The 27,432-nt window shown below is 42.7% G+C and overlaps 1 protein-coding gene across 1 annotated transcript in view; it reads left to right on the forward strand.

Moving 5' to 3' along the window:
* The first annotated feature begins 19,337 nt into the window (after positions 1-19,337).
* LOC128643998 (uncharacterized) overlaps positions 19,338-27,432 on the forward strand; it is a 62,540-nt gene continuing 54,445 nt past the window's right edge. The window contains exon 1 of the mRNA XM_053696763.1: positions 19,338-19,471. Within this exon, the coding sequence (XP_053552738.1) occupies positions 19,411-19,471 (61 nt within the window). The 5' untranslated portion in view covers positions 19,338-19,410. The remainder of the gene's footprint in view (positions 19,472-27,432) is intronic.

The following is a 27,432-nucleotide window of genomic DNA, read 5'->3' on the forward strand; positions in this document are numbered from 1 at the left end:
TGTGCAGGTGTAATCCTGCCCTTAAAAAGAAATGAACAACAACTCCTATTGGATAATGGTTAATTACACAATTAAACTTTAACCATTTCCTTACTTCAGGATATACTGACAATAATACTGCCCTGTGACTAAGAAGGTCTAAACAAAATATATAAATGCTACCTATAAGTGCATCAATCTCTAAATAAGCATAATAGAAAGAGAACATAAGGTGTTGTATTGCAAATATGTAAATGTACAATGTGCTCTACGAGACTTCTTGTTTTTAACTCTTGCTGATATTGCAGAGCAGAAAGAGACTGATGTATCAGACAACTGAATGATACTTCAAGGTAAATTGCAATTTCAAATAGAAAAAGAATCCATTGCATTGCATTAATATCTCTATTATGCTTATTTAGAGATTGATGCACTTATAGGTAGCATTTATATATTTTGTTTAGACCTTCTTAGTCACAGGGCAGTATTATTGTCAGTATATCCTGAAGTAAGGAAATGGTTAAAGTTTAATTGTGTAATTAACCATTATCCAATAGGAGTCGTTGTTCATTTCTTTTTAAGGGCAGGATTACACCTGCACAGACAAGCAGCTTTGATAACGGCAACAGCCGAAACATGTCAGCAGCTGTAGGAGCTGACTCCTTTTGGATAATGGCACCCTGTCGTTTTTCTGTTTTAACTTGACTTTCAATAAAGACTATTTTTATTTTACTACATTGGATTGGTGCTCCGCTACCTTTTTTGCTACTTGTGTTCTATTTGACCCTCCAGCGTGGTAGCACTTCCAGAGGAAAATAATCCTCACTTTCCCTGTCTTACTGCTGCACCGGTATTCACCCGCAGCTACAATCAAGTTTCACCACTTCCTGTCCAGAGAGGGCGTGTACAAGGACCGCGCCCCCCTCACTCCCGAGTACGTCTGAGGAGGGTTTGTTTGGGCACTGCAGCCCTTTGCCAGGACCGGAGTAGCAGACACTTGGGCTTGTACCTTGCATCTACCCGGAGAACAAGAGGGCAGGCTTTCAGTTCCCACACCCCAGGACCGGACGATTACGGCAGTGAGTGAGGGGAGACAGCATACTCCACTTGGTGGAGACCGACACTGAGGAGCGGGTGAGTCCGGTAGCAGAAATAAGATAGTGTTGATGCTGAACTTTCTACTAATAACCATCCAGGCACACTGTGGGTAATACTTGAGAGAATACCTTTTTGGATTGGTAAAGGGCAGAGAGCTCCAGTCTGCCTCAGACGCCAGCAAGGTGGAGGTGGAGTACTGGTTTGGGCTGGTGTCATCAAAGATGAGCTTGTGGGGCCTTTTCGGGTTGAGGATGGAGTCAAGCTCAACTCCCAGTCCTACTGCCAGTTTCTTTCATGTAATTAACAAGAGTCCATGAGCTAGTGACGTATGGGATATACATTCCTACCAGGAGGGGCAAAGTTTCCCAAACCTTAAAATGCCTATAAATACACCCCTCACCACACCCACAAATCAGTTTTACAAACTTTGCCTCCAAGGGAGGTGGTGAAGTAAGTTTGTGCTAGATTCTACGTTGATATGCGCTCCGCAGCAAGTTGGAGCCCGGTTTTCCTCTCAGCGTGCAGTGAATGTCAGAGGGATGTGAAGAGAGTATTGCCTATTGAATGCAGTGATCTCCTTCTACGGGGTCTATTTCATAAGGTTCTCTGTTATCGGTCGTAGAGATTCATCTCTTACCTCCCTTTTCAGATCGACGATATACTCTTATATTTACCATTTCCTCTACTGATTCTCGTTTCAGTACTGGTTTGGCTTTCTACAAACATGTAGATGAGTGTCCTGGGGTAAGTAAGTCTTATTTTCTGTGACACTCTAAGCTATGGTTGGGCACTTTATTTATAAAGTTCTAAATATATGTATTCAAACATTTATTTGCCTTGACTCAGAATGTTCAACTTTCCTTATTTCCAGACAGTCAGTTTCATATTTGGGATTATGCATTGAATTATCATATTTTTTCTTACCTCAAAAATTTGACTTTTTTCCCTGTGGGCTGTTAGGCTCGCGGGGGCTGAAAATGCTTCATTTTATTGCGTCATTCTTGGCGCGGACTTTTTTGGCGCAAAAATTATTTTCCGTTTCCGGCGTCATACGTGTCGCCGGAAGTTGCGTCATTTTTTGACGTTATTTTGCGTCAAAGATGTCGGCGTTCCGGATGTGGCGTCATTTTTGGCACCAAAAGCATTTAGGCGCCAAATAATGTGGGCGTCTTTTTTGGCGCTAAAAAATATGGGCGTCATTTTTGTCTCCACATTATTTAAGTCTCATTATTTATTGCTTCTGGTTGCTAGAAGCTTGTTCACTGGCATTTTTTTCCCATTCCTGAAACTGTCATTTAAGGAATTTGATCAATTTTGCTTTATATGTTGTTTTTTTCTTTTACATATTGCAAGATGTTCCACGTTGCAACTGAGTCAGAAGATACTACAGGAAAATCACTGCACAGTGCTGGAGCTACCAAGCTAAGTCTGCTATAAACTTTTGGTATCTGTTTCTCCAGCTGTTGTTTGTATTGCATGTCATGTCAAACTTATTAATGCAGATAAAATTTCCTTTAGTACTGTTACATTACCTGTTGCTGTCCGTCAACATCTAATTTTCAGAGTGTTCCTGATAACATAAGAGATTTTATTTTTTAAATCCATTAAGAAGGCTATGTCTGTTATTTCTCCTTCTAGTATACATAAAAGTCTTTTAAAACTTCTCTTTTTTCAGATGAATTTTTAAATGAACATCATCATTCTGATACTGATAATGGTTCTTCTGGTTCAGAGGTTTCTGTCTCAGAGGTTGATGCTGATAAATCTTTGTATTTGTTCAAGATGGAATTTATTCGTTCTTTACTTAAAGAAGTGTTATTTGCATTAGAAATAGAGGATTCTGGTCCTCTTGATACTAAATGTAAACGTTTAAATAAGGTTTTTAAATCTCCTGTAGTTATTCCAGAAGTGTTTTATCTCCCTGATGCTATTTCTGAAGTAATTTCCAGGGAATGGAATAATTTGGGTAATTTATTTACTCCTTCTAGACGTTTAAGCAAATTATATCCTGTGCCATCTGACAGATTAGAGTTTTTTGGGACAAAATTCCCTAAGGTTATGGGGCTGTCTCTACTCCTGCTAATGTACTACTATTCCTATGGCAGATAGTACTTCATTTACGGATCCTTTAGATAGGAAAATTGAATCTTTTTTAAGAAAAGCTTACTTATGTTCAGGTAATCTTCTTAGACCTGCTATATTTTTAGCGGATGTTGCTGCAGCTTCAACTTTTTGGTTAGAAGCTTTAGCGCAACAAGTAACAGATCATAATTTTATAGCATTATTATTATTCTATAACATGCTAATAATTTTATTGGTGATACCATCTTTTGATATCATTAGAGTTGATGTCAGGTATATGTCTCTAGCTATTTTAGCTAGAAAAGCTTTATGGATTAAACTTGGAATGCTGACATGTCTTCCAAGTCAACTTTGTTTTCCCTTTCTTTCCAGGGTAAATAATCATTTCGTTCCTTTCCTCACAACAAGGAACAAAAGCCTGATCCTTCATCCTCAGGAGCGGTATCAGTTTGGAAACTATTTCCAGTTTGGAATATATCCAAGCCTTATAGAAACCTATAGCCAGCTCCTAAGTATCTATGAAGGTGCGGCCCTTATTCCAGCTCAGCTGGTATGGGGCAGATTACGTTTTCTTCAAAGAAATTTGGATCAATTCCGTTCTTAATCTCTGGTTTCAGAAACATTGTTTCAGAAAGGTACAGAATTGGCTTCAAGTTAAGGCCTCCTGCTAAGAGATTCTTTTCTTTCCCGTGTCCCAGTTGACACAGCAAGGCTCAGCATTTCTGAAATGTGTTTCAGATCTAGAGTTGGCTGGAGTATTTATGCCAGTTCCAGTTCTGGAACAGGGGCTGGTGTTTTATTTTATCTCTTCATTGTACCAAAGAAGGTCAATTCCTTCAGACCAGTTCTGGATCTATCATTATTGAATCGTTATGTTAGGATACCAACATTCAAGATGGTTACTGTAGGACTATCCTGCCTTTTGTTTAGCAAGGGCATTATATGTCTACAATAGATTTACAGGATGTGTATCTGCATATTCCGATTCATCCAGATCACTTTTAGTGTCTGAGATTCTCTTTTTAGACAAGCATTACCAGTTTTGTGGCTCTACTGTTTGGCCTAGCCTCAGTTCCAAGAATTTTTTTCAAAGGTTCTCGGTGCCCTTCTTTCTGTAATCAGAGAATAGGGTTTTGGTATTTCCTTATTTGGACGATATCTTGGTACTTGCTCAGTCTTCTCATTTTCGAAGAATCTCATACGAATCGACTTGTGTTGTTTCTTCAAGTTCATGGTTGGAGGATCAATTTACCAATCAGTTCATTGATTCCTCAGACAAGGGTAACCTTTTTAGGTTTCTAGATAAATTCAGTGTCTATGACTCTGTCCTTGTCAGACAAGAGAAGTTTAACATTGATATCAGCTTGTCAAAACCTTCAGTCTCATTCATTCCCTTTGGTAGCCTTATGCATGGAAATGTTGGGTCTTAGGACTGCCGCATCAGATGCGATCTCCTTTGCTCGTTTTCACATGCGACCTCTTCAGCTCTGTATGCTGAACCAATGGTGCAGGGATTACTCAAAGATATCTCAATTAATATCTTTAAACCGATTTTACGACACTCTCTGACATGGTGGACAGATCACCATCGTTTAGTTCAGGGGGCTTCTTTGTTCTTCCGACCTGGACTATAATCTCAACAGATACAAGTCTTACAGGTTGGGGAGCTGTGTGGGGGTATCTGACGGCACAAGGGGTTTGGGAATCTCAGGAGGTGAGATTTCCGATCAATATTTTGGAACTCCGTGCAATTTTCAGAGCTCTTCAGTCTTGGCCTCTTCTGAAGAGAGAGTTGTTCATTGTTTTCAGATAAGACAATGTCACAACTGTGGCATACATCAATCATCAAGGAGGGACTCACAGTCCTCTGGCTATGAAAGAAGTATCTCGAATTTTGGTTTGGGCGGAATCCAGCTCCTGTCTAATCTCTGCGGTTTTTATCCCAGGTATGGACAATTGGAAAGCGGATTATCTCAGTCGCCAAACGTTGCATCCGGGCGAATGGTCTCTTCACCCAGAGGTATTTCTTCAGATTGTTCAAATGTGGGAACTTCCAGAAATAAATCTGATGGCTTCTCATCTAAACAAGAAACTTCCCAGGTATCTGTCCAGATCCCGGGATCCTCAGGCGAAGGCAGTGGATGCATTTTCACTTCCTTGGAAGTATCATCCTGCCTATATCTTTCCGCCTCTAGTTCTTCTTCCAAGAGTAATCTCCAAGATTCTGAAGGAATGCTCGTTTGTTCTGCTGGTAGCTCCGGCATGGCCTCACAGGTTTTGGTATGCGGATCCTGTCCGGATGGCCTCTTGCCAACCGTGGACTCTTCCGTTAAGACCAGACCTTTTGTCTCAAGGTCCTTTTTTCCATCAGGATCTGAAATCCTTAAATTTAAAGGTATGGAGATTGAACGCTTGATTCTTGGTCAAAGAGGTTTCTCTGACTCTGTGATTAATACTATGTTACAGGCTCGTAAATCTGTATCCAGAGAGATATATTATAGAGTCTGGAAGACCTATATTTCTTGGTGTCTTTCTCATCATTTTTCTTGGCATTCTTTTAGAATACCGAGAATATTACAATTTCTTCAGGATGGTTTAGATAAGGGTTTGTCCGCAAGTTCCTTGAAAGGTCAAATCTCTGCTCTTTCTGTTCTTTTTCACAGAAAGATTGCTATTCTTCCTGATATTCATTGTTTTGTACAAGCTTTGGTTCGTATAAAGCCTGTCATTAAGTCAATTTCTCCTCCTTGGAGTTTGAATTTGGTTCTGGGGGCTCTTCAAGCTCCTCCATTTGAACCTATGCATTCATTGGATATTAAATTACTTTCTTGGAAAGTTTTGTTCCTTTTGGCCATCTCTTCTGCCAGAAGAGTTTCTGAATTATCTGCTCTTTCTTGTGAGTCTCCTTTTCTGATTCTTCATCAGGATAAGGCGGTGTTGCGAACTTCTTTTGAATTTTTACCTAAAGTTGTGAATTCCAACGACATTGGTAGAGAAATTGTGGTTCCTTCATTATGTCCTAATCCTAAGAATTCTAAGGAGAAATCGTTGCATTCTTTGGATGTTGTTAGAGCTTTGAAATATTATGTTGAAGCTACGAAATCTTTCTGTAAGACTTCTAGTCTATTTGTTATCTTTTCCGGTTCTAGGAAAGGCCAGAAAGCTTCTGCCATTTCTTTGGCATCTTGGTTGAAATCTTTAATTCATCTTGCCTATGTTGAGTCGGGTAAAATTCCGCCTCAGAGAATTACAGCTCATTCTACTAGGTCAGTATCTACTTCCTGGGCGTTTAGGAATGAAGCTTCGGTTGACCAGATCTGCAAAGCAGCAACTTGGTCCTCTTTGCATACTTTTACTAAATTCTACCATTTTGATGTATTTTCTTCTTCTGAAGCAGTTTTTGGTAGAAAAGTTCTTCAGGCAGCGGTTTCAGTTTGAATCTTCTGCTTATGTTTTTTGTTAAACTTTATTTTGGGTGTGGATTATTTTCAGCAGGAATTGGCTGTCTTTATTTTATCCCTCCCTCTCTAGTGACTCTTGTGTGGAAAGATCCACATCTTGGGTAGTCATTATCCCATACGTCACTAGCTCATGGACTCTTGTTAATTACATGAAAGAAAACATAATTTATGTAAGAACTTACCTGATAAATTCATTTCTTTCATATTAACAAGAGTCCATGAGGCCCACCCCTTTTTTGTGGTGGTTATGATTTTTTTGTATAAAGCACAATTATTCCAATTCCTTATTTTATATGCTTCGCACTTTTTTTCTTATCACCCCACTTCTTGGCTATTCGTTAAACTGATTTGTGGGTGTGGTGAGGGGTGTATTTATAGGCATTTTAAGGTTTGGGAAACTTTGCCCCTCCTGGTAGGAATGTATATCCCATACGTCACTAGCTCATGGACTCTTGTTAATATGAAAGAAATGAATTTATCAGGTAAGTTCTTACATAAATTATGTTTTCTGGAAGACACCTTCTTCAAGCAGTGGTACAGGAAGAAGTCTGCATCCTTCAAGAAAAACATTATTTTCATGCAGGACGATGCTCCATCACACGCGTCCAAGTACTCCACAGCGTGGCTGGCAAGAAAGGGTATAAAAGAAGAAAATATAATGACATGGCCTCCTTGTTCACTTGATCTGAACCCCATTGAGAACCTGTGGTCCATCATCAAATGTGAGATTTACAAGGAGGGAAAACAGTACACCTCTCTGAACAGTGTCTGGGAGGCTGTGGTTGCTGCTGCACGCAATGTTGATGGTGAACAGATCAAAACACTGACAGAATCCATGGATGGCAGGCTTTTGAGTGTCCTTGCAAAGAAAGGTGGCTATATTGGTCACTGATTTGTTTTTGTTTTGTTTTTGAATGTCAGAAATGTATATTTGTGAATGTTGAGATGTTATATTGGTCTCACTGGTAAAAATAAATAATTGAAATGGGTATATATTTGTTTTTTGTTAAGTTGCCAAATAATTATGCACAGTAATAGTCACCTGCACACACAGATATCCCCCTAAAATAGCTATAACTAAAAACAAACTAAAAACTACTTCCAAAACTATTCAGCTTTGATATTAATGAGTTTTTTGGGTTCATTGAGAACATGGTTGTTGTTCAATAATAAAATTAATCCTCAAAAATACAACTTGCCTAATAATTCTGCACTCGCTGTATATCACACTACTGACTATACATAACCTATATAATGACCCTGTATACCACCTTACTGACTATACATAACCTATAGAGTGCCCCTGTATACCACCCTACTGACTATACATAACCTATATAATGCCCCTATATACCTCCCTACTGACTATGTATAACCTATATAATGCCCCTGTATACCACCCTACTGACTATACATAACCTATATAATGCCCCTATATACCTCCCTACTGACTATACATAACCTATATAATGCACCTGTATACCACCCTACTGACTATACATAACCTATATAATGCCGCTGTATACCACACTACTGACTATACATAACCTATATAATGCCCCTGTATACCACCCTACTGACTATACATAACCTATATAATGCTACTGTATACCACCCTACTGACTATACATAACCTATATAATGCCGCTGTATACCACACTACTGACTATACATAACCTCTATAATGCCCCTGTATACCACACTACTGACTATACATAACCTCTATAATGCCCCTGTATACCACACTACTGACTATACATAACCTATATAATGCCCCTGTATACCACACTACTGACTATGTATAACCTATATAATGCCCCTGTATACCAGCCTACTGACTATACATAACCTATAGTATGCCCCTGTATACCACCCTACTGACTATACATAACCTATATAATGCCCCTGTATACCTCCCTACTGACTATACATAACCTATATAATGCCCCTTTATATCACCCTATTGACTATACATAACCTATATAATGCCCCTGTATACCACCTTACTGACTATACATAACCTATATAATGCCCCTATATACCTCCCTACTGACTATACATAACCTATATAATGCCCCTGTATACCACCCTACTGACTATACATAACCTATATAATGCCCCTATATACCTCCCTACTGACTATACATAACCTATATAATGCACCTGTATACCACCCTACTGACTATACATAACCTATATAATGCACCTGTATACCTGTAAACCATGCTTTGGTTCCATACTATTCTTTAAAAAAAGTGAGTGAAAGGGACAATGATAACATGGATATTGATCATATATTTTCATTGGATCGAAGCCATTATGATTTGCCAATGCTATTTGAGGACATGGAACGTCTATTGGTCAAAGAAAAGAAACTTAAATGGGACATTTGGACACTAGAAAAATACACTGCCCTCAATATGATACCGAGAGGGCTGCGTATAAATAAGTTCCCAACTTTTGAGGTTAATGATAAGGAATTTGTAGATAAATGGAATGTGGTTTTAACTGATTGTTCAATGAGATTAATGAAGTTGTTGATTAGTATTAAGACAGATATGTTGGTCAAACTCAGATTAGAAATTGAGGAGGTTCAATTGCTTTTGAACAGTTTTTGTACCATGTCAGACTATCCAAAATTTGATTCCCTGTTACAGAAAGTGATATCTGAGGCCAAGAATGAACTGATTACTATTAAACATACCAAGTTTCTAAGAGACAAATCAGACTATGATATTGGCAAGATATACATCTGGAACAGGGGTCAAAGATTTCAACAAAGGAGAAACCAAAATATAAACAGAGGATCCAGAAGGAATAGAGGATCTAGACAGAGAAGTAGAGGGAACAGAACAGTAACCTTCTCAGACAGTGAGGCAGAGTCAGGTGATGAGGGATCTTACTCAGCATCAGAAGAGAATTTTACACAAGAACAAACACTGAGAAATACAGAATATAACAGAGGTGTGAGTAGAGGACATAACACACGTACAAGAACGAATACATGGCAGGGCCCTAATAGAGCATATGCAACACAACAGTCTAGAACCTATGTACAGGCCCCCAATAGATACCAACTAACCCAAGACAATAGATACATACAGGATGCTCCTAATATAGGAGCCGTAGGTGGAATAGATGAGGAACGTGCTCAATTAGAGCAGGTTTTTCGGATGGATCAGCACCACAGAGAAGGAGGGGGGTCAATGACAACACCGCAGCAAACTCAACAGGGGAGATACCCAATGAGACAAACTCGGGTGCCATCCAAGTACAAACCATCGTGAACCTATCGGATCATATACTTACCAAAGATGAGGAATATGTCCTCAGCTTAGGTTTGGGTTTTGTACCTTCTACCAACTTTAATTTATTCCGTACTATGTTGGACGTGAATAAATTTGTACGAAATATAACCTTACGTAAGCATTTCTCTGATAGACAATCTAACCCAAATATAATATCTCCACAAGAACATATAAATACTGATGATAATGTTGTTTTGGATTTCTCAGAAACCTGTGACTTGATGACCCTCAGAGATTTGGAAAGGGAAGGTAACATTGTACAGGAGAGTGTGCAAACATCCAATAAAAAGTATAAGAATCTGTCTACGTTTTACCCAGTGCATAGCAGGGGAAAGATAATAGAAACATTCTATAACAGGGTAGAGGATGATTTAAGAAAACTCGCTATGAACCAAAAACAGTCCAGACATAATTTGTCAAAAATGCAACAAAAAGCAATAAATGATTTGGGAAAGAATGAAAACCTGGTGATAAAACAGGCGGACAAGGGGGGTTCAGTTGTTCTCATGAACAGATCTTCCTACATTGCTGAAGCAATGAGACAACTGGGCAACCCCGCCAGTTATGAAAAATTGAACCATAATCCAACCAAAAATTTCCAGCGTCGACTTATGCACCTTTTGGATGGAGCATTAGAACAGGGTTTGATTGACAATGAAACTTTGAAATACCTATATGTGGAAAACCCCGTAACTCCCATCTTTCATCACCTCCCAAAGGTGCATAAGTCGACTACTAATGTTCAGGGCAGACCGATTATTAGTGGAATGGGTTCAATGCTGGAACATATATCCGAATGGTTGGATGACATCCTGCAGCCTTTGGTAAAACAATTACCAAGCTATATCAGAGATTCCAAACATGTCATTAATGTAGTTGAACAGCTTGAATGGTGTAGAGATTCTGGTTGGCTCACTGTTGATGTTGTAGCCCTCTACTCATCAATACCTCATGAGAAGGGACTTGAGGCTATCCACTATTTTCTAGTGAGGAAAACGGCATACAGTGAGCCATTGATTGCCTTCATAATGGAAGTCACAAAATTTCTATTGACGCATAACTTCATTCATTTTGAGGGAGATTTCTACCTGCAGAGATGTGGGACTGCTATGGGCGCCAAGTTTGCGCCCACCTACGCCAATCTATACATGGGTTGGTGGGAGCGGTCCCACGCCAAGTCCCCTACTCAATAGCCAAAGGACAGTTTGTCCGCTTAAAAATAAATTGTACACGATCTGAAAGTTTTGAGGATCATGCAGATGATCTACAAAATAGGCTCTTGGAAAGGGGATATGGCATGAGAGTGATCAAAAGAGCCAGTCGTGAAGTGACCGGTTTAGAAAACTTTTGTTAAGGGATGCTAAAAAGAACAAAAATGAGCAAACCAATAAGCTGACTTTCGTGACAGATTATTCCAATCAATATCAACAAATCTGTGGAATAATACGCAAACATTTTAGGCTTTTAATAGCGGAGGATACCCTAATGGAAACGGTCAGCAATGGCTGTAGGTTTTCATATAGACGGAATAAAACAGTTGGAAATGTTGTATCACCGTCTCAATTGAGGAAAATAGGATCCAACTCAGAACGTTCCTCATGGTTACGACACACAGGAACGTTCAGATGTGGGTACTCAGGTTGTAAGGAATGTGAACATGTACAGGTGGGTACCACTTTTGGTTCCACTGTTACTGGAGAAGTCTTCAATATAACTGAATGTCTAAACTGTAGAGCAACATACTGTATATATTTGGTGTGGTGCTCTCAATGTAACCTGCAATACGTAGGGTTGACCACAAGGGAAGTAAGATCCCGCATTCGTGAACATCTATCAACAATAAATGTAGGAAAAATCAGCACACCTTTGGTGGACCATTTTGTACATAAACACGACAAGAACTGTGATTTTCTGAGGTGGAAAATCATAGAAAAGATAAAACCTCAAAAGAGAGGAGGAGACAAATTCAAGATTTTGGCCAGACAAGAAATGTACTGGATATTCAGACTTCGGACCAAGTTACCACTTGGTCTGAACTCTGAATATGATTTCATCAACTATTGGGATTGATTGTCCCTAATGGTAGATGAGAAAACCTAAAATGCTGATAAATAACCAACATAATTTCTGTAGGGGGAATTCGCTTTAAGATCTTAATGAATCGTTGATCCAGCAATACAGTGAGGTAAATATAACTCAAGGAATTGAAAATGATTTTGAGTATATTAAAATGTACATAGCTACACAAATTTCTATCTTAACATATATATTTCCTAAACAGCAGATAGAATATCTCAGCAGGAAGTGAACAAGAGCTTTAAAACATGTTCTTTTAAACCAATTTACACTCCAAAAATTGGGTCCTCTAACCTTGGTTAGACTTGACAGGCAGCTTCTTTTATTGGTAATAGAATAAAAGCTTTATATCATCTATAAATAAATAAAATAATTAAATTGAAGCTGCACTGGGTTCTGTAATTATAATAAACTCCTTTTGAGAAAAGTAAAGTAGTAATTCTACTAGCAGCTATTATATTATAGTTCCCAATAAATGGCATCAAATTTTACACTAGAAAACACTCACACATATAGAAGCTAATTATATCAACAAGTATAAGCTTTTTTGGTAATTGCAAATACATTTATTAAGCTTACATATATTTTTAGCATCTATGGTGTTTTACATATGTATTTTTGTTAAATAAATTATGGCAAAGATGTGGCATCCATGTATAAATACTCAAATATTTGCTAATCTTGCAAATGATCAATTCATACAATAGAAGTTAGATTTACAACTTATCCCCAGTGTTATGAAGGGTTAATTGAAAGCAATTTTCCTTGAACCAATAGTAGCCCAGTGCAGGCTTTTTAAATGTATGCACTAATTGAAAACTTTTAAGGAATGTGAATACGGCGTAAGCCGAAACATGTTAGTCTTTGTTAGTTTGGGGGATAAGATGTCACAACACTTTTAAACTACTCTAATAAAGCCTATAACTTTTACTCTGTTTACTGGCATCCTTTCCTTTTTGGATCTTTTTTTGTTTGCACCTGTATACCACCCTACTGACTATACATAACCTATATAATGCCCCTGTATACCACCCTACTGACTATACATAACCTATATAATGCCCCTGTATACCACCCTACTGACTATACATGACCTATATAATACACCTGTATACCTCCCTACTGACTATACATAACCTATATAATGCCCCTGTATACCACCCTACTGACTATATATAACCTATATAATGCCCCTGTATACCACCCTACTGACTATACATAACCTATATAATGCTACTGTATACCACCCTACTGACTATACATAACCTATAGAATGCCCCTGTATACCACCCTACTGACTATACATAACCTATATAATGCTACTGTATACCACACTACTGACTATACATAACCTATATAATGCCCCTGTATACCACACTACTGACTATGTATAACCTATATAATGCCCCTGTATACCACACTACTGACTATACATAACCTATATAATGCACCTGTATACCACCCTACTGACTATACATAACCTATATAATGCCCCTGTATACCACACTACTGACTATGCATAACCTATATAATGCACCTGTATACCACCCTACTGACTATACATAATCTATATAATGCACCTGTATACCACACTACTGACTATACATAACCTATATAATGCCCCTGTATACCACACTACTGACTATACATAACCTATATAATGCCACTGTATACCACACTACTGACTATACATAACCTATATAATGCCCCTGTATACCACCCTACTGACTATGTATAAACTATATAATGCCCCTGTATACCACACTACTGACTATACATAACCAATATAATGCCCCTGTATACCACACTACTGACTATACATAACCTATAGTATGCCCCTGTATACCACCCTACTGACTATACATAACCTATATAATGCCCCTGTATATCACACTACTGACTATGTATAACCTATAGAATGCCCCTGTATATCACCTTACTGACTATGTATAACCTATATAATGCCCCTGTATATCACCCTATTGACTATACATAACCTATATAATGCACCTGTATACCACCCTACTGACTATACATAACCTATATAATGCCCCTGTATACCACACTACTGACTATACATAACCTATATAATGCCCCTGTATACCACACTACTGACTATACATAACCTATATAATGCCCCTGTATACTACCCTACTGACTATACATAACCTATATAATGCCCCTGTATACCACTTTACTGACTATACATAACCTATATAATGCCCCTGTATACTACCCTACTGACTATACATAACCTATAGAATGCCCCTGTATACCACCCTACTGCACTATACATAACCTATAGAATGCCCCTGTATACTACCCTACTGACTATACATAACCTATATAATGCCCCTGTATACCACCTTACTGACTATACATAACCTATATAATGCACCTGTATACCACCCTACTAACTATACATAACCTATAGAATGCCCCTGTATACCACCCTACTGACTATACATAACCTATATAATGCACCTGTATACCACCCTACTGACTATACATAACCTATAGAATGCCCCTGTATACCACACTACTGACTATACATAACCTATGTAATGCCCCTGTATATCACACTACAGACTATACATAACCTATAGAATGCCCCTGTATACCACCCTACTGACTATACATAACCTATATAATACACCTGTATACCACACTACTGACTATGTATAACCTATATAATACACCTGTATACCACCCTACTGACTATACATAACCTATATAATACCCCTGTATACAACACTACTGACTATACATAACCTATATAATACCCCTGTATACCACACTACTGACTATACATAATCTATATAATACCCCTGTATACCACACTACTGACTATACATAATCTATATAATACCCCTGTATACCACACTACTGACTATACATAACCTATATAATACCCCTGTATACCACACTACTATGTATAACCTATATAATACACCTGTATACCACCCTACTGACTATACATAACCTATATAATACCCCTGTATACAACACTACTGACTATACATAACCTATATAATACCCCTGTATACCACACTACTGACTATACATAATCTATATAATACCCCTGTATACCACACTACTGACTATACATAACCTATATAATACCCCTGTATACCACACTACTGACTATACATAATCTATATAATACCCCTGTATACAACACTACTGACTATACATAACCTATATAATACCCCTGTATACCACACTACTGACTATACATAATCTATATAATACCCCTGTATACAACACTACTGACTATACATAACCTATATAATACCCCTGTATACAACACTACTGACTATACATAACCTATATAATACCCCTGTATACCACACTACTGACTATACATAATCTATATAATACCCCTGTATACCTCCCTACTGACTATACATAACCTATATAATGCACCTGTATACCACACTATTGACTATACATAACCTATATAATGCACCTGTATACCACCCTACTGACTATGTATAACCTATAGAATGACCCTGTATACCACCCTACTGACTATGTATAACCTATATAATGCCCCTGTATACCACCCTACTGACTATACATAACCTATATAATGCCCCTGTATACCACCCTACTGACTATACATAACCTATATAATGCCCCTGTATACCACCCTACTGACTATACATAATCTATATAATGCACCTGTATACCACACTACTGACTATACATAACCTATATAATGCCACTGTATACCACCCTACTGACTATACATAACCTATATAATGCCCCTGTATACCACACTACTGACTATGTATAACCTATAGAATGCCCCTGTATACCACACTACTGACTATACATAACCTATATAATGCCCCTGTATACCACCCTACTGACTATACATAACCTATATAATACACCTGTATACCACCCTACTGACTATACATAACCTATAGTATGCCCCTGTATACCACTCTACTGACTATACATAACCTATATAATGCCCCTGTATACCACACTACTGACTATACATAATTTATATAATGCACCTGTATACCACACTACTGACTATGTATAACCTATATAATGCCCCTGTATACCACCCTACTGACTATACATAGCCTATATAATGCACCTGTATACCACCCTATTGACTATACATAACCTATATAATGCACCTGTATACCACACTACTGACTATACATAACCTATATAATGCACCTGTATACCACACTACTGACTATACATAACCTATATAATGCACCTGTATACCACCCTACTGACTATACATAACCTATAGAATGCCCTTGTATACCACACTACTGACTATACATAACCTATATAATGCCCCTGTATACCACCCTACTGACTATACATAACCTATATAATGCCCCTGTATACCACCCTACTGACTATACATAACCTATAGTATGCCCCTGTATACCACCCTACTGACTATACATAACCTATATAATGCCACTGTATACCACCCTACTGACTATACATAACCTATATAATGCCCCTGTATACCACCCTACTGACTATACATAACCTATAGAATGCCCCTGTATACCACCCTACTGACTATACATAACCTATAGAATGCCCCTCTATACCACCCTACTGACTATACATAACCTATATAATGCACCTGTATACCACCCTACTGACTATACATAACCTATAGAATGCACCTGTATACCACCCTACTGACTATACATAACCTATAGAATGCACCTGTATACCACCCTACTGACTATACATAACCTATAGAATGCACCTGTATACCACCCTACTGACTATACATAACCTATAGAATGCCCCTGTATACCACACTACTGACTATACATAACCTATATAATGCCCCTGTATACCACCCTACTGACTATACATAACCTATATAATGCCCCTGTATACCACCCTACTGACTATACATAACCTATAGTATGCCCCTGTATACCACACTACTGACTATACATAACCTATATAATGCACCCGTATACCACACTACTGACTATACATAACCTATATAATGCACCTGTATACCACCCTACTGACTATACATAACCTATAGAATGCCCCTGTATACCACCCTACTGAATATGCATAACCTATAGTATGCCCCTGTATACCACTCTACTGACTATACATAACCTATATAATGCCCCTATATACCACACTACTGACTATACATAACCTATATAATGCACCTGTATACCACCCTACTGACTATACATAACCTATAGAATGCCCCTGTATACCACCCTACTGACTATACATAACCTATAGAATGCACCTGTATACCACCCTACTGACTATACATAACCTATAGAATGCCCCTGTATACCACCCTACTGACTATACATAACCTATATAATGCCCCTGTATACCTAACTACTGACTATACATAACCTATATAATTCACCTGTATACCACCCTACTGAATATACATAAAATATATAATGCCCCTGTATACCACCCTACTGACTATACATAACCTATAGAATGCACCTGTATACCACACTACTGACTATACATAACCTATATAATGCACCTGTATACCACCCTACTGACTATACATAACCTATATAATGCTCCTGTATACCACCCTACTGACTATACATAACCTTTAGAATCCACCTGTATACCACACTACTGACTATACATAACCTATATAATGCACCTGTATACCACCCTACTGACTATAAATAACCTATATAATACACCTGTATACCACACTACTGACTATACATAACCTATACAATGCACCTGTATACCACCCTACTGACTATACATAACCTATAGAATGCACCTGGATACCACCCTACTGACTATACATAACCTATAGAATGCACCTGTATACCACCCTACTGACTATACATAACCTATAGAATGCACCTGTATACCTATATAATGCACCTGTATACCACCCTACTGACTATACATAACCTATATAATACACCTGTATACCACACTACTGACTATACATAACCTATACAATGCACCTGTATACCACCCTACTGACTATACATAACCTATAGAATGCACCTGTATACCACCCTACTGACCATACATAACCTATATAATGCCCCTGTATACCACCCTACTGACTATACATAACCTATATAATGCTTCTGTATACCACCCTACTGACTATACATAACCTATATAATACACCTGTATACCACCCTACTGACTATACATAACCTATATAATGCACCTGTATACCACCCTACTGACTATACATAACCTATAGAATGCCCCTGTATACCACCCTACTGACTATACATAACCTATATAATGCACCTGTATACCACCCTACTGACTATACATAACCTATAGAATGCCCCTGTATACCACCTTACTGACTATACATAACCTATATAATGCCCCTGTATACCACACTACTGACTATACATAACCTATATAATGCACCTGTATACCACCCTACTGACTATACATAACCTATATAATGCCCCTGTATACCACCTTACTGAATATACATAACCTATATAATGCCCCTGTATACCACACTACTGACTATACATAACCTATATAATGACCCTGTATACCACACTACTGACTATACATAACCTATATAATGCCCCTGTATACCACACTACTGACTATACATAACCTATATAATGCACCTGTATACCACCCTACTGACTTTACATAACCTATAGAATGCCACTGTATACCACCCTACTGACTATACATAACCTATAGAATGCCCCTGTATACCACCCTATTGACTATACATAACCTATATAATGCCCCTGTATACCTCCCTACTGACTATACATAACCTATATAATGCCCCTGTATACCACACTACTGACTATACATAACCTATATAATGCCCCTGTATACCACCCTATTGACTATACATAACCTATATAATGCCCCTGTATACCACACTGACTATACATAACCTATATAATGCCACTGTATACCACCCTACTGACTATACATAACCTATAGAATGCCCCTGTATACCACCCTACTGACTATACATAACCTATAGAATGCCCCTGTATACCACCCTACTGACTATACATAACCTATATAATGCCCCTGTATACCACACTGACTATACATAACCTATATAATGCCCCTGTATACCACACTGACTATACATAACCTATATAATGCCACTGTATACCACCCTATTGACTCTCCATACTGACTGCACCAAATGAGCTTTGCACTGTACAATCTTCAGTTTACCCAGCACATCACAGAGTTGCCCGCTCTTCATGATAAAGCAGGAAATCCTCTCTCCACAGTAACAAACCCCCCCCCCCCAGTCTCAGTGCAGCTGGAAGCGCAGATGTCTGTGGGGTAACGACACTAATAACGGGGGAGGGGAACAAAATCACTAAATAAACCACAGTCAGAAAGAAATGAATGCCACTTAAACGGCTATGAACACCATGCACCGTACTTACCTCCTGCTGACACCGGTACTAACCCTGTTACTGCCCGGTAAGTACTACACACTGTGTACCTCAATTTTTCTGGGGCTCACTCACACAATGTACCAGGGCAAGCACCATGTCAGATCTCAGTCACACAATGTTCCTGGGGGGGGGAAGCATGTCAGGTCTAAGTCACACAATGTACCTGGGGGGAGCACCATGTTAGATCTCAGTCACACAATGTACCTGGGGGAAGCACCATGTCAGATCTCAGTCACACAATGTACCTGGGGGAAGCACCATGTCAGATCTCAGTCACACAATGTACCAGGGCAAGCACCATGTCAGATCTCAGTCACACAATGTACCTGGGGGGAGAACCATGTCAGATCTCAGTCACACAATGTACCTGGGGGGAGAACCATGTCAGATCTCAGTCACACAATGTACCTGGGGGGAGAACCATGTCAGGTCTAAGTCACACAATGTACCTGGGGGGGGGGGGGGCACCATGTCAGGTCTCAGTCACACAATGTACCTGGGGGGAGAACCATGTCAGGTCTAAGTCACACAATGTACCTGGGGGGGGGAGCACCATGTCAGGTCTCAGTCACACAATGTACCTGGGGGGGGGGGGGGGAGAACCATGTCAGGTCTAAGTCACACAATGTACCTAGGGGGGAGCACCATGTCAGGTCTCAGTCACACAATGTACCTGGGGGGAGAACCATGTCAGGTCTAAGTCACACAATGTACCTGGGGGGGGGGGGAGCACCATGTCAGGTCTCAGTCACACAATGTACCTAGGGGGAGAACCATGTCAGGTCTCAGTCACACAATGTACCTAGGGGGGAGCACCATGTCAGGTCTCAGTCACACAATGTACCTAGGGGGGAGAACCATGTCAGGTCTAAGTCACACAATGTACCTAGGGGGGAGCACCATGTCAGGTCTCAGTCACACAATGTACCTAGGGGGGAGAACCATGCCAGGTCTCAGTCACACAATGTTCCTGAGGGGGAGCACCATGTCAGGTCTCAGTCACACAATGTACCTGGGGGGAGAACCATGTCAGGTCTCAGTCACACAATGTACCTGGGGGGAGAACCATGTCAGGTCTCAGTCACACAATGTACCTGGGGGGAGAACCATGTCAGGTCTAAGTCACACAATGTACCGGGGGGGGGGGGAGCACCATGTCAGGTCTCAGTCACACAATGTACCTAGGGGGGAGAACCATGTCAGGTCTCAGTCACACAATGTACCTAGGGGGGAGAACCATGTCAGGTCTCAGTCACACAATGTACCTATGGGGGAGCACCATGTCAGGTCTCAGTCACACAATGTACCTAGGGGGGAGAACCATGTCAGGTCTAAGTCACACAATGTACCTAGGGGGGGAGCACCATGTCAGGTCTCAGTCACACAATGTACCTAGGGGGGAGAACCATGTCAGGTCTCAGTCACACAATGTTCCTGGGGGGGAGCACCATGTCAGGTCTCAGTCACACAATGTACCTGGGGGGAAGCACCATGTCAGGTCTCAGTCACACAATGTACCTAGGGAGGGAAGCACCATGTCAGGTCTCAGTCACACAATGTACCTGGGGGAAGCACCATGTCAGATCTCAGTCACACAATGTACCTGGGGGAAGCACCATGTCAGATCTCAGTCACACAATGTACCTGGGGGGAAGCACCATGTCAGATCTCAGTCACACAATGTACCTGGGGAGGGAAGCACCATGTCAGATCTCAGTCACACAATGTACCTGGGGAGGGAAGCACCATGTCAGGTCTCAGTCACACAATGTACCTGGGGGGGAGCACCATGTCAGGTCTCAGTCACACAATGTACCTGGGGAGGGAAGCACCATGTCAGATCTCAGTCACACAATGTACCTGGGGAGGGAAGCACCATGTCAGATCTCAGTCACACAATGTAACTGGGGAGGGAAGCACCATGTCAGGTCTAAGTCACACAATGTACCTGGGGGGAGCACCATGTCAGGTCTCAGTCACACAATGTACCTGGGGGGAAGCACCATGTCAGGTCTCAGTCACACAATGTACCTGGGGGGAAGCACCATGTCAGATCTCAGTCACACAATGTACCTGGGGGGAAGCACCATGTCAGGTCTCAGTCACACAATGTACCTGGGGGGAAGCACCATGTCAGGTCTCAGTCACACAATGTACCTGGGGGGAGCACCATGTCAGATCACAGTCACACAATGTACCTGGGGGGGGGGAGAAGCACCATGTCAGATCTCAGTCACACAATGTACCTGGGGGGGAAGCACCATATCAGGTCTCAGTCACACAATGTACCTGGGGAGGGAAGCACCATGTCAGGTCTAAGTCACACAATGTACCTGGGGGGGAAGCACCATGTCAGGTCTAAGTCACACAATGTACCTGGGGGGAAGCACCATGTCAGGTCTCAGTCACACAATGTACCTGGGGGAAGCACCATGTCAGGTCTCAGTCACACAATGTACCTAGGGAGGGAAGCACCATGTCAGGTCTCAGTCACACAATGTACCTAGGGAGGGAAGCACCATGTCAGGTCTCAGTCACACAATGTACCTAGGGAGGGAAGCACCATGTCAGGTCTCAGTCACACAATGTACCTAGGGAGGGAAGCACCATGTCAGGTCTAAGTCACACAATGTACCTGGGGGGGAAGCACCATGTCAGGTCTAAGTCACACAATGTACCTGGGGGGAAGCACCATGTCAGATCACAGTCATACAATGTACCTGGGGGGGGGGGAGCACCATGTCAGGTCTAAGTCACACAATGTACCTGGGGAGGGAAGCACCATGTCAGGTCTCAGTCACACAATGTACCTGGGGGGAAGCACCATGTCAGGTCTCAGTCACACAATGTACCTGGGGAGGGAAGCACCATGTCAGGTCTCAGTCACACAATGTACCTGGGGGGAAGCACCATGTCAGGTCTCAGTCACACAATGTACCTGGGGAGGGAAGCACCATGTCAGGTCTCAGTCACACAATGTACCTGGGGGAGAAGCACCATGTCAGGTCTCAGTCACACAATGTACCTGGGGGGAAGCACCATGTCAGGTCTAAGTCACACAATGTACCTGGGGGGAAGCACCATGTCAGGTCTCAGTCACACAATGTACCTGGGGGAAGCACCATGTCAGGTCTCAGTCACACAATGTACCTAGGGAGGGAAGCACCATGTCAGGTCTCAGTCACACAATGTACCTAGGGAGGGAAGCACCATTTCAGATCTCAGTCACACAATGTACCTGGGGAGGGAAGCACCATGTCAGGTCTAAGTCACACAATGTACCTGGGGGGAAACACCATGTCAGGTCTAAGTCACACAATGTACCTGGGGGGAAGCACCATGTCAGGTCTCAGTCACACAATGTACCAGGGGGGGGGGGGAGTACCATGTCAGGTCTCAGTCACACAATGTACCTGGGGGGAAGCACCATGTCAGGTCTCAGTCACACAAGGTACCTGGGGAGGGGAAGCACCATGTCAGGTCTTAGTCACACAATGTACCTGGGGGAAGCACCATGTCAGGTCTCAGTCACACAATGTACCTGGGGGGGAAGCACCATGTCAGGTCTCAGTCACACAATAGACCTGACATGGTGCTTCCCCCCAGGTACATTGTGTGACTGAGACCTGACATGGTGCTTCCCCCCAGGTACATTGTGTGACTTAGACCTGACATGGTGCTTCCCCCCAGGTACATTGTGTGACTTAGACCTGACATGGTGCTTCCCCCCAGGTACATTGTGTGACTTAGACCTGACATGGTGCTTCCCCCCCAGGTACATTGTGTGACTTAGACCTGACATGGTGCTTCCCCCCAGGTACAAGTCACACAATGTACCTTGGGGGAAGCATGTCAGATCTCAGTCACACAATTTACCAGGGCAAGCACCATGTCAGGTCTCAGTCACACAATATACCTGGGGGGAAGCACCATGTCAGGTCTCAGTCACACAATGTACCTGGGGGGAAGCACCATGTCAGGTCTAAGTCACACAATGTACCTAGGGGGAAGCACCATGTCAGATCTCAGTCACACAATGTACCTGGGCAAGCACCATGTCAGGTCTAAGTCGCACAATGCACCAGGGGGGAAGCACCATGTCAGGTCTCAGTCACACAATGTACCTGGGGGGGGGAAGCACCATGTCAGGTCTCAGTCACACAATGTACCTGGGGGAAGCACCATGTCAGGTCTCAGTCACACAATGTACCTGGGGGAAGCACCATCTCAGATCTCAGTCACACAAGGTACCTGGGGAGGGGAAGCACCATGTCAGGTCTTAGTCACACAATGTACCTGGGTGAAGCACCATGTCAGGTCTCAGTCACACAATGTACCTGGGGGAAGCACCATGTCAGGTCTCAGTCACACAATGTACCTGGGGGAAGCACCATCTCAGACCTCAGTCACACAATGTACCTGGGGGGGAGCACCATGTCAGGTCTCAGTCACACAATGTACCTGGGGGGAAGCACCATGTCAGGTCTCAGTAACACAATGTACCTGGGGGGGGAGCACCATGTCAGGCCTCAGTCACACAATGTACCTGGGGGGAAGCACCATGTCAGGTCTCAGTCACACAATGTACCTGGGGGGAAGCACCATGTCAGATCTCAGTCACACAATGTACCTGGGGGGGAAGCACCATGTCAGGTCTCAGTCACACAATGTACCTGGGGAGGGGAAGCACCATGTCAGATCTCAGTCACACAATGTACCTGGGGGGGAGCACCATGTCAGGTCTCAGTAATACAATGTACCTGGGGGGGGAGAACCATGTCAGGTCTCAGTCACACAATGTACCTGGGGGGGAAGCACCATGTCAGGTCTCAGTCACACAATGTACCTGGGGGGAAGCACCATGTCAGGTCTCAATCACGCAATGTACCTGGGGGGAAGCACCATGTCAGGTCTCAGTCACACAATGTACCTGGGGGGGAAGCACATTGTCAGGTCTCAGTCACGCAATGTTCCTGGGGGGGAAGCACATTGTCAGGTCTCAGTCACACAATGTACCTGGGGGGGGAAGCACCATGTCAGGTCTCAGTCACACAATGTACCTGGGGGGGAAGCACATTGTCAGGTCTCAGTCACACAATGTACCTGGGGGGAAGCACCATGTCAGGTCTCAGTCACACAATGTACCTGGGGGGCGGGGAAGCACCATGTCAGGTCTCAGTCACGAAATGTACCTGGGGGAGAAGCACCATGTCAGGTCTCAGTCACACAATGTACCTGGGGGGAAGCACCATGTCAGGTCTAAGTCACACAATGTACCTGGGGGGAAGCACCATGTCAGGTCTCAGTCACACAATGTACCTGGGGGAAGCACCATGTCAGGTCTCAGTCACACAATGTACCTAGGGAGGGAAGCACCATGTCAGATCTCAGTCACACAATGTACCTAGGGAGGGAAGCACCATGTCAGGTCTAAGTCACACAATGTACCTGGGGGGGAAGCACCATGTCAGGTCTAAGTCACACAATGTACCTGGGGGGAAGCACCATGTCAGATCACAGTCATACAATGTACCTGGGGGGAAGCACCATGTCAGGTCTCAGTCACACAATGTACCTGGGGGAAGCACCATGTCAGGTCTCAGTCACACAATGTACCTGGGGGAAGCACCATGTCAGGTCTCAGTCACACAATGTACCTAGGGAGGGAAGCACCATGTCAGGTCTCAGTCACACAATGTACCTAGGGAGGGAAGCACCATGTCAGGTCTCAGTCACACAATGTACCTAGGGAGGGAAGCACCATGTCAGGTCTCAGTCACACAATGTACCTAGGGAGGGAAGCACCATGTCAGGTCTAAGTCACACAATGTACCTGGGGGGGAAGCACCATGTCAGGTCTAAGTCACACAATGTACCTGGGGGGAAGCACCATGTCAGATCACAGTCATACAATGTACCTGGGGGGGGGGGGAGCACCATGTCAGGTCTAAGTCACACAATGTACCTGGGGAGGGAAGCACCATGTCAGGTCTCAGTCACACAATGTACCTGGGGGGAAGCACCATGTCAGGTCTCAGTCACACAATGTACCTGGGGAGGGAAGCACCATGTCAGGTCTCAGTCACACAATGTACCTGGGGGGAAGCACCATGTCAGGTCTCAGTCACACAATGTACCTGGGGAGGGAAGCACCAGGTCAGGTCTCAGTCACACAATGTACCTGGGGGAGAAGCACCATGTCAGGTCTCAGTCACACAATGTACCTGGGGGGGAAGCACCATGTCAGGTCTAAGTCACACAATGTACCTGGGGGGAAGCACCATGTCAGGTCTCAGTCACACAATGTACCTGGGGGAAGCACCATGTCAGGTCTCAGTCACACAATGTACCTAGGGAGGGAAGCACCATGTCAGGTCTCAGTCACACAATGTACCTAGGGAGGGAAGCACCATTTCAGATCTCAGTCACACAATGTACCTGGGGAGGGAAGCACCATGTCAGGTCTAAGTCACACAATGTACCTGGGGGGAAACACCATGTCAGGTCTAAGTCACACAATGTACCTGGGGGGAAGCACCATGTCAGGTCTCAGTCACACAATGTACCTGGGGGGGGGGGAAGTACCATGTCAGGTCTCAGTCACACAATGTACCTGGGGGGAAGCACCATGTCAGGTCTCAGTCACACAAGGTACCTGGGGAGGGGAAGCACCATGTCAGGTCTTAGTCACACAATGTACCTGAGGGAAGCACCATGTCAGGTCTCAGTCACACAATGTACCTGGGGGGGAAGCACCATGTCAGATCTCAGTCACACAATAGACCTGACATGGTGCTTCCCCCCAAGTACATTGTGTGACTTAGACCTGACATGGTGCTTCCCCCCAGGTACATTGTGTGACTTAGACCTGACATGGTGCTTCCCCCCAGGTACATTGTGTGACTTAGACCTGACATGGTGCTTCCCCCCAGGTACATTGTGTGACTTAGACCTGACATGGTGCTTCCCCCCCAGGTACATTGTGTGACTTAGACCTGACATGGTGCTTCCCCCCAGGTACAAGTCACACAATGTACCTTGGGGGAAGCATGTCAGATCTCAGTCACACAATTTACCAGGGCAAGCACCATGTCAGGTCTAAGTCACACAATATACCTGGGGGGAAGCACCATGTCAGGTCTCAGTCACACAATGTACCTGGGGGGAAGCACCATGTCAGGTCTAAGTCACACAATGTACCTAGGGGGAAGCACCATGTCAGATCTCAGTCACACAATGTACCTGGGCAAGCACCATGTCAGGTCTAAGTCGCACAATGCACCAGGGGGGAAGCACCATGTCAGGTCTCAGTCACACAATGTACCTGGGGGGGGGGGAGCACCATGTCAGGTCTCAGTCACACAATGTACCTGGGGGAAGCACCATGTCAGGTCTCAGTCACACAATGTACCTGGGGGAAGCACCATCTCAGATCTCAGTCACACAATGTACCTGGGGGAAGCACCATGTCAGGTCTCAGTCACACAATGTACCTGGGTGAAGCACCATGTCAGGTCTCAGTCACACAATGTACCTGGGGGAAGCACCATGTCAGGTCTCAGTCACACAATGTACCTGGGGGAAGCACCATCTCAGACCTCAGTCACACAATGTACCTGGGGGGGAGCACCATGTCAGGTCTCAGTCACACAATGTACCTGGGGGGAAGCACCATGTCAGGTCTCAGTAACACAATGTACCTGGGGGGGGGAGCACCATGTCAGGCCTCAGTCACACAATGTACCTGGGGGGAAGCACCATGTCAGGTCTCAGTCACACAATGTACCTGGGGGGAAGCACCATGTCAGATCTCAGTCACACAATGTACCTGGGGGGGAAGCACCATGTCAGGTCTCAGTCACACAATGTACCTGGGGAGGGGAAGCACCATGTCAGATCTCAGTCACACAATGTACCTGGGGGGGAGCACCATGTCAGGTCTCAGTAATACAATGTACCTGGGGGGGGGAGAACCATGTCAGGTCT

This window comes from Bombina bombina, unplaced genomic scaffold (genome assembly GCF_027579735.1).
Source record: "Bombina bombina isolate aBomBom1 unplaced genomic scaffold, aBomBom1.pri scaffold_509, whole genome shotgun sequence".
Classification (NCBI taxonomy): Eukaryota; Metazoa; Chordata; class Amphibia; order Anura; family Bombinatoridae; genus Bombina; species Bombina bombina.